At 40.5% G+C, this 10,218-nt stretch overlaps 1 protein-coding gene across 1 annotated transcript in view; it reads right to left on the bottom strand.

The window, feature by feature from the left end:
* Positions 1–9,425, bottom strand: part of SLC35F1 (solute carrier family 35 member F1) — a 567,357-nt gene extending 557,932 nt beyond the window's left edge. The window contains exon 1 of the mRNA XM_069076972.1: positions 8,490–9,425. Within this exon, the coding sequence (XP_068933073.1) occupies positions 8,490–8,665 (176 nt within the window). The 5' untranslated portion in view covers positions 8,666–9,425. The remainder of the gene's footprint in view (positions 1–8,489) is intronic.
* Positions 9,426–10,218: the final 793 nt, after the last annotated feature.

The raw sequence follows: 10,218 nt of genomic DNA on the forward strand, positions 1-10,218 counted from the left end.
TTTATGCCTTCCCATACAATCCAAGATTACATTAATGTTTTTTTGGCTTCTCTGTTATATTGCTGACTCATTCTGAGCTTGTCTTCAATGTCTTCTTTTCATGTCTTTTTTTCACATTAACTACTGTCTAGTCACAACTTTCTCATCTTGCATCTCTCTCTCTCTCTGTCTCTCTCTCTCTTTCCCTTCCTCCCTCTCCCTCCCTCTAGACAGTAGCTGCATATAGATGTGGTATGCACACACACATGTGTGTGTGTTTCCATATATAGCACTCATTATCACAGGAATCTCCTAATGGGACTTCACATTAAACTCTCTATCTAAACTCCTGTAACTCTTAGTCATCCATAATAAGTAATGTTCATAATAACTACACTAAGGAAAGAATCATAAGGTCCTTTCTGAATCAACAAAAACATATGAATTGTATTCCACATAGGTTTACTAGGAATATTTTATTGTAAAAATTTTCCATCTATGTGTGGTATACCTGGTGACTTTTACTTAACCAAAATATCTAATTAACCTAAACATCCCATTTCCTAACCATTCTGAACAAAAGAAATTTGCCATATAGCATTTTATTCTATTTTTACTGCTATGCCCTTTGCTAAAAACTATTCCTCAGACATGCATCATTTACTAGAGGTCTTGAAAATGACTGTTTGCAACACACCACCTGCTACTGTTTGTAATAATTTTGTCTCGATTATCCTCATTAATAGCCAATTTTTATTTTATACTCCCCCTTCTTACTGTGTCATCTGTTAGATTAGGTAGCATGAGGTAAAGCCACAAATGGCATCCTTACTATCAATTTCTCAGGGAAAGCTTTCACACCTGATGAGGGAAGACTGCCCAGAATAGTATTGATGTTGTTCATTAGCTAGGTGTAATAGCTAATTTTAGACACTGCTCTATTTTATGGCATCTGTGTTTGAAGGAGTTTTGTGTTCCTTCCTATCTCTTTTGTCTCAGAAAATGCTTTGATTAGATTACAAATGTCTTAAATGGTACCCTTTCCTCTTGACACTGACCATCTTAACAAAGGCACTGGATTTGGAGCCAGAGGATGTGAATTTTAGTGCCAGAGCTAGCATTTACTATCTGTGTGACCTTGAGCAATTCATTTACCCTTTTGGGTTTCAATTTCTTTATTAGTATCAGTACCATCATCATCATCATCACATCTGTATAATGCTTTATGATGAGAAAGCATATAAAGCATCTATAGATCTCAAAGATCTATATAAATATTAGTTATATTTATTACTAGATGACCTCCAAAGTACTTTTTGGCTCTAGTGCTATGACACTATAACTCCTATTTGTAGCCACTTAAGAGCCCTCATGTTAGTGCTAAAATATTTCATCATTTTGGAAATCAGTTTCAACCTTAGGTTGACACTGGAAAATGAAACAAAAGTAGGTATATGGATGTATATGATTGGGAGATCCTTACAAGTGACAGACAAACAATTACTGTCAACATCTTTAGCCATACTCACTATGTAGTAAAGCAAGTATATTAAAATTTCTTTATAATTAAAGACAATTCAAATTCTGGCAATTTTTAAACCAGAATTATCTGGGTCATTTGTCAGGTATTCAGAGGAAAATACTTTAATGCAAAAATGTTCAATTCCATAAGTTGCTTGTTAAACACCTATTTCTGAGTTAAGTATTAGGGTTACAAGACAAAAAATGAAAACAAAAGGAATCCAAATACGTGTATCACCCTCACTTGCAAGAAATTCAAGATTAAAGAGTGACTTGAAAATCTGTGTTAAAATTGAAATCTTGCCTCTCCTATTTATAACTAGATGGCACAGTGAATAGAGAATCAGGCTTGGAATCAGGAAGACCTGTGTTTAAATCTGGTCTCAGATACTTATTACTGTGTGACCCTGGGCAAGTCACTTCACCACTGTTGCCATAGTTTTTTCATCTGTGAGGATAATAATAGCATATACCTCCTAGGATTTTTAATGAGGATCAAAGGAGATCATAACTGTAATGCACTTACAATGCCTGCCACATAGAAAACACTATAAAAATGTTAACTGCTGCTAAGGCTACTTCTCAGTGATTGGACAAGAAATAATAGGCCCCTGCTCAAACACCACTTATTGGTTATTTTGAGGCCTTCCAAGAGTGAACATAAATAGTAATTGTTTCTTTTTTGGCCAGCAACCCTGAGGGCTTCCCTCCCACCCCCCTTTTTTATATTAAAGGGGTCATTCCTTGACTCACTTTTTGAAGAGGCCTATTCACTGAATGGGTGTTGCCTCATTCAAAGCGAGAACTTGAAAATACTTTAGCTTAAAAAGGTCAAGGTCTCCCACTGCATCCTGGGCCATCTCCAGTCATCATGATTGAAATCTGGTCACTGGACCTGGTCAATGGCTCTGAAGGAGAAACTGAGGCTGGTGACTTTGCACAGCCCTCCCTCAATCAAATCCAATTCAATTGCAATTTATATCATCATCTCTCTGGTGTCATGGTCCTCTTTGAGAACGAAGGACAAGCCACAACAACTACTACTATTACTGTTACTACTACTACCACTATCACCACCACCACCTGTTTCACCTTTGGGTAAGGCACTTAACCTCCCTGGGTCTCAGTTTCTTCATCTATAAAGTGAAGGGAATTAGATTAGATGGCCCCTATCGTTCCTTCCTGCTCTAGATCTATAGTGTAATTATAAAGGGGATGGCTGATCACCCTAGTGTTTGTCTGCCTTTCCCTATGGTTGTTTGTGTCTCTGGAAAAGTCTCATGCACCAGGTTACCCTGAAGCCACTGGAAGATTTGGCAAAATTAAATCTGTATCACTAAGTCAAAGACATCTGTGACCTTGAAAACACCTTATGCACCTATTTTTTACCTTCTGAAGAATGCCTGTATCTCAAGATCCTGACTGTCAGAGGTCATAGGACCCTGGCAAATGGGATACTTAAGGAAGTGTTGAAAACTCAATAACTAGAAACGAAGTGGAAGCTATATGATCACTTAATGTAAATGTCATATAGGATACTCATATTTCATGGCGTGACTGGCCTAAAGGACCTTTCAAGTACCTTCTAAGTCAAAGATTCAATGGTTATAAGAGGGAAATGAGTCCCAAAGGTGAAACTCATCTTTAACTTTGAAAAATGTTGTTTGTTTGTTTTTTCAGAGATAGATAGGCCATGACTTGTTCTGCTTCCAAATGGTAAGAGATGTAACATAGTTGGAAAAGCTCTGGCTTTGTAGTTCATTAACACCCAGGTTCAAATCTGTCTCATACCTGCTAGCTTGTGAGCATGGGCTAGTCATATAATCTCCCTGAGGCTCAGTTTTCTCATCTCATCAGTTTTCTCGGTTTTATATCCCATGCAAAATAGGAACAATTAACCTATAGCACCTACCCCAAAAAAGGGTTGTTAAGCTCAGATGAGATAATGCATATGAAACAGTTCAAAAACTTTAAATTACCACAACAAATATTGGTTAGTATTATTGTCTCCAGTAAATTATGTCATATATTCATTTATAAGATGAACATATTGTGAAGATTTATCATTGCCTTGAGTCTAGGAGGTAGGTTACTTGAACTAAACATGGTACCTATATAGTAGAAAGAAGGAAATAAGAGCTATTCATACTTTATTCTTCCTCGCTTGGGTCAATATGACATGCCTAATCATCAGCAAATAAAGAAAGGATGATCCTAGGGCACAAGCTGATAACTTTGTTTTGAATTGTGTGAATAAAATAAGATGAGAAAGGTATCTTTAGCTTCTATTAAAAGAAGGTTATCTGGTAACCTTTCAGCACTGAAGCCCTGTATGCTATTATGTCCACATTGTTCCTAAAAGATAGCAAATATCTTCATTAACCAGTGAAAGTTCCTCCATATAGTCTATAAAATACAAAAGCCTAACTACATATTACTCAAAAATTAAGGGCAAATATATGTTTATGTTATTTAAATAAAACAAAAGGCAACTATATTAAAACTGAACTCATTTAAATTTGCATTGCATTAGATAATACCAGACTGTTCAGCTGCAGATAGAATACTGGACCTGGAGTCAGGGAAATCTGAGTTCAGATTCAGCCTAGTTGTGTGACTCTGGGCAAGTCATTCTATATGCCTCAGTTACTTCATCTGTAAAAAAAAGATAATAATAGCACCTCCTTCTCCTTCCTAGGGTTGTTGTGAGGATAAATAATATTTATAAAGCAATTTGCAAATCTTAGAGTAATATATAAATGCTAACTATTATAATTATTCTCAAAATTGGTGCCCATCATTTGCAGAGTAGCTGAACAAATCATGGCATTTGTAAGTAATGGGAGATTACTGCACTTATAAGAAACAACACAGGGAATTCAGAAAAATGTGGGAAGACTTGCATAAACTGATTTAGAAGGAAGTAAACAGAACCAAGAGAATAATATGCACAATGACTACAATAAAGTAAAAGAAAAGAACACTAACACAATAGAACCTAAAGTGAACAATCTTGGTTCTGAATAACAGATCTGAAAACACACTTTCCTCCTTGCATGGGGGGGTAGGGATTACAAATGTTGAATACGGTACACGTTGTCAGATGTAGTACAGTATCCATCACTTTGCTTAAATGTTTTTCTTTATTACAATAAAAGGTTCAATGGGGGCGGCCAGGTGGTGCAGTGAGTAAGAACACCGGCCGCAGAGTCAGGATGACCTGGGATCGAATCCAGACTCAGATACTTAGCACCACATCCAGAAATAACTTGCCGTATAACCTTGAGCAAGTTACTTAACCCCAATTGCTTTAAAAATAATAATAATAAATAAATAAATAAATAAAATAAAAGGTTCAATGGCTGGGGGTGGGGGGTGATGGAGAAAAAGAAATCAGTGATGAAAAAAAAGAAACAATAATAATTTTTTTAAAAAGCTCACTTCTTTTTGGAAAGTCTCTTTTACAAATAGGCCATGGGTAGTTAAATACACTAAAAAGAGTGCTGGAAATAAAGTTTGGAAAACTGGATTCAAATTTTAGGTTTAACAACTGTTGGATTAGCAGTTTAACCTCAGAGTCATTATTTAATCTTTTTAAGCTCCAAATTTTTCATCTGTAAAATGGGGATAATATTCATATTACCTTTTCCCACAGCATTGTTACAAAGTACTTTGGAAATCTTAAAGTACTCTATTAATGTGTTATACTGTTATTACTGCATGTTACCTCCTTTTGAATGAAAAGGTGACTTTTCCATTAGTCTGAGATAAACTGCCAGGAAGGTGAGTTGTGCTTGAGGTACTAATATTATTATAATGCAATTGCTAATGCTACATCATCTGAATTCTCTTAGTCATCCTTTCCTTGGCCCAGCAAGACAACAGAAAAGACAGCTGACCAAGGTTAGAGTGTCATGTCTAATTAGTAAATATTCTCTGCACTTACTCTTGGCAAAGCCATTACACCTCCTTTTGCACGGTATGAACTGGAGAAACACCATCTGGATTTGCCTCTAATTTCTGCTAGGGACTAAAGCCTGGACTGAGGATTTAACAAGGAAGGATAATTGTGTGGGGTTAGAGCACAAACGAGGAAACAGGCCAAAGAGGTCACTACCTAGGTGGCATAGTTTGAGCTTTGGGGGTCAAGAAGATCTAAATTTAAATCCAACCTCTGAAAATTGCTAATTGTGTAGCCCTGGGCAAATTACAACCTCTGCATGCCTCAGTTTTGTTAGTGAAATGAGAACAGCATCTATCTCCCAGGGTCATTATAAGGCTCAAAAGAGATAATGTTTGTAAAGCATTCACACTATGATTGGCACACAGGAGGTGCTTAATAAATGCTTGCTTCCTTCCTTCAAAAATGTGGATAGAGGTTCCACTCTTGACCAACTCAGCATTGTTTTGAACCCGAGTCACTTAGCAGTCACTACTGATGTTCTAGCCATATTGGCTTTTCATTTCCAGGCAAAGTCAACCAAAAAAAAAAAACCATGCTAAATAAATTATTCCATTAGGGATAAGCTTCTGTTTGTTCCGATATTTCTAACCTCCAGCCAAAGATGCTCTTTCCCAGAAGAAATGTATTTTACACTTGTCCTTGAGGGAAAAGGCATTAGTTAAAGACAATGGTAGCATTCTGCCAACAGAAATAGTATAGCTCCCATGAATTTCTCAGCTTAAGTTTTCTGGGTATTAGAGTTAAGTGATCTTAGTGTAAACGTTAAAAGCATGGCCTGATAGTCCCACTTATAGATACATTTGTGATTAAATGTTATTCTTGTAACCTTTTGGCTTTGGTTTCCTCTTTTGTAAAAACAGAAATACTACTATTCATCAATAGAAAGCCAGAAAGATTAATAAATATGTTCTGCCATTACCAAACACCAAACAAAAATCCTACTTTACATTTGAATGATGACATGCTATTCATGGTGCTTGCACATATATAATTTCCTTTAATTATTCATAACCATTTCATGAGTGACTTGGGCAAGCACTGTTATCCCCATTTTACAGATGAAAAAAATCTGGGAAATGAAATGCCTTACCTAGAGCTACAAGGGAACTTAGTCACAGAGCCAACTAGAACCCAGAGCTCCTGAGTGACTCCTAACTCCACTAGTCTTACCACTAAACTGAACTACATTCATTAAGGTACAAATTATGTGATGCACTAAAACGGAATTTCTAAAACCCTGAGGTTAAACAAAGGAAAATGAACCTATGTATTTATCACCAGTGGGGGAGTCTATTCAGGCTTACACCAGCTTCCCTTCAGGGTTAACAAAAACCTCATGAAAGTAGGAGTTTCTTGGTCTGAAAAAAATCATTTTCTCATCATAATGGTGTTTTTTTTAACTCAATCTTAATTAATGGAAAAATGTAAATTTGATGAATATTGCAGTTACCTTTTTAAAAAACTCATTGCAGATTTATCATTTAGGAAACCAGAAATTTGCATTGAATGTAAAACAGGGAACATCCCCTTGGCTTATTTGGCTTTTCTATTTTTACAGTCTAATATTTTGGTAAGTGCTATCCTCTGCCACAAGCCCTGCAAAAGAAAAGCTGGAGGTTCCATCACTAAATCCCATGTCAGTTTCAGTGCATTTCTTCCTGTGTGATACCAGAAACTTGCTTAAGTTCCCACAAAGAGGTCTAACATCTTTTCCCAGTCATGAGACTGGGCTCTTTTGTTTGTTTGTTTGGGTTTATATACCTAAACCACACAGCAAAATAATGAGATAATGAATAGATGGAGCCCCAGCTGAGCTGATTTTACAGCTCTATTTCGGTAGACATTGTGTACTCCCACTTCTAGCTCCAGTCAGTTAAAGTGATATGAACTCCTTCGAAATGCATTTCCACTCAGATTTAAAACCACAGAGAAACCTGTATGAACAGAACAAGAGACCAAGGTTCTCTCCAGAGTTACCCCGATAAAGTCGGAGAAACGCACACCAATACGGAGGCACACAAAAGCACGTAGATAGGGTTCTTTGTCCATGTAAATGCTTAGAAGCAACAATTCATTCACCTCAAGCCAGTTAAAGATGCATCCTTTCCCAATCTCATGCAGAGCTAAAGAGGAACGAATGCCCCATGTTAATAAATGACCACAGAGCATGGTCCATGTTTCCCCTCCTTTCTTTCTTAAACCACCAGGTCGGTTGGACCGGACCGATGAGCAATATGCACCTTCCCAAGCCGTCCCTCAACTCCTCGACATTCCATTTTCGTACTTTGCTTGGGTTTGCTCCAGGCCTCTTGCCTCTTTCCCTTCGTCTTTATACCCCAGAAAGGGCTCAGTGTGTCGGCACGAGAAACAAGCAAAGAGAAGCCCTGCCCCTGCCTCCTTTTCTTCGCCTGGACAGCAGCAGCGACACCATCCCCCGCCTTCCTGTAGCTTGCACAATAAGGGGCTCAGCTCGCCTGAAGTGGGACGCGGCTTCACCCAAGCCTCCTATTTGTAGATGACCACCCCAACAAGAAAAGACCCTAGCTCCTGTCTGGTCCCTCAAGGGTTGCTTGTTGCAAAGGGCTTAGTAATGAGCTACCCGAGGATTTAAAAGAATAGAAGAGGGCATTCCCCTCCTCCTATCCACCAAGATGTGCGTATGTGCGCGCACACACACATACACACACACGCACGCACAAACACGGGGAAAGAGCACATCCCCAGAGCACGATATCATTCCCAAACTACCTCCCCTGCTAACCACCCAGAGCGGGGCCCCTAGTTCCTCTCTCTGGGACAACGCTGCCGCCAATGGGGTGCGCTTCCCTTAGTAGTGCTGCAGGCAGAACCACTCCCCCCTTCTCCCTAGTCCCCGGGCCCAAAGCCCAGTCCCAAGGGGGCCCAAGTGCAATCCCTGGAGCAAGGGAAGCCCTCCCTGGCCTCTGCCGGCAGTTGGGGTCCCAGCAGCCCACGCCCCTCCTGATCAGTGCAGGCTAGCTCTCGCTCTCCTCGAAGCTCCGCTCACCTGTTCAGCATTTTCCTGATCCTCTGGCGCACGCTGGAGGCGGACGAGGCAGAGAGACTCCCGCCGCTGCTGCCGCTGCTCTCGGCCGGCAGGTTCTCGATGGTGGCCACGACATGGTTGGGCTGCTGTTGCTGCTGCAGCTGTTGCTGTTGTTGCTGCTGTTCGGTGGAGATCATCGCGGTGGCGGCTGTAGCGGCAGCGGCGGCGACGGCGGCTGTGGGAGGGCGATCAGAACGCAGCAGCTGGGCGCATTCTGCGCTGCCCCAGGTCTGTCCAAGCGAGGAGAGGAGGAGAAAGAGGGAGTCCCCGGACTGACGCTGCAGGGGAGAGGCGGTGCTGTTGTTGGAGGGGCAGGGAGGTTGAGCGTGGCTGCTGCTGTTTCCGCGGGCGAACGGCGTGTAAACCCTCACCCGGACCCAGCCCCACCGTTCGCTCACTCTCTAGCCCAGAGTGCGCGCACCCTCACTCAGCTGCTGCTGCTACTGCTGTTGCTGCTGTTAACCACCGCCTCCGCTGCCTCTTCTTCCTCCTCCTCCTCCTCCACCACCTCACACAGAGACTCCAAAGTGCTTTCACACTACTCAGAGCGTCAGCAGATAGACTCTCTCTCCCGTTCCCGTTCGGTAGTGGGGTCTAGCCAGTTAAAGTGAGATCATAATCATATGGATCTATTTTACTCTGATTCTCCTTCCCCAAGTCCCCCGCCCACCTATCCCTACCCCTACCTCCACCTCCACTTCTTCGTTTGAGCAGCAGGTTTGGGAAGAAGGCACAGGTGAGCTTCAGATTTCCCCTCACCCTCAAGAAATGAGTCAGACAGGTACCCTGCTCACCCGCGAAGCTGCTAGTCTTTCTCGCAGCGTAAGAGGTCAAGAGAGAAGGAAAGCAAGAGCAGCAATGGGGGCAGCGACAAACCAGGGAGATGTAGGGATGCTGCTCCTCTGGGATAGTCACTTTTTCCTCTCAGCAGAGGGAGCCCTTGAGGTGTTTCATTTTCTCCAGCTCCTCCTGTCCTCTCTCATCACCCAGTTGTCCCTACTCGCTGATTTTTGGCTCCCTATCCTAAAATGTGAGGAGTTGTAGGTTCCCTTGCTAGAAACTCCAGCACCACTTTATTCTGGACAGCGGCAGGAAGCTGGGCAGTATTTGCCTGCTGGACATTTTATTTATTTCCAGCTTTATACAATTCCTGTGGTGAAACTACTAAGTTTTAAGGACATGTGTGGACAACCGATTTTCTCCGTGGCGCTCATTCTGAACATTAGGAGTAAAAAAAAGACAATGGACCAATCCGAACCTCAATCTTTGAAATTCATTAAACTCTATTGTAAAAACTCCCATCTTGAAAAACAGGGAAAGATACGTATGGACTTACATCAAAAGTATCCTCAGACTGAAAATAGATCATATCTTTATAAGGGAAAAAAAAAACTAGTTTGGTGTCCTGATCATCTCCTAATAGATGTTGATAAGTATCAGAAATAATAGCTGACATTATATATATGTATTTTCAAAGTGCTTTACATACTTGATATTTTAGACACAATTTTGAGGGATCAAGAATATGCATTTTATCCGATCCCAAATAATAAATATCATTTATTTTTGCAGTCTTAACGTAATGGGAGTTGAGAGAAAATATATATTTATTTCATTCTTCCTAATCTAGATTTCATAGACAATTTGCCTGCTGAATAACGTACACACTTCTTTCTCTTTCTACTTTAAA

Source organism: Petaurus breviceps, unplaced genomic scaffold (assembly GCF_028583685.1).
Source record: "Petaurus breviceps papuanus isolate PSGF00001 unplaced genomic scaffold, PetGlider_PUasm1.0 90977, whole genome shotgun sequence".
Classification (NCBI taxonomy): domain Eukaryota; kingdom Metazoa; phylum Chordata; class Mammalia; order Diprotodontia; family Petauridae; genus Petaurus; species Petaurus breviceps.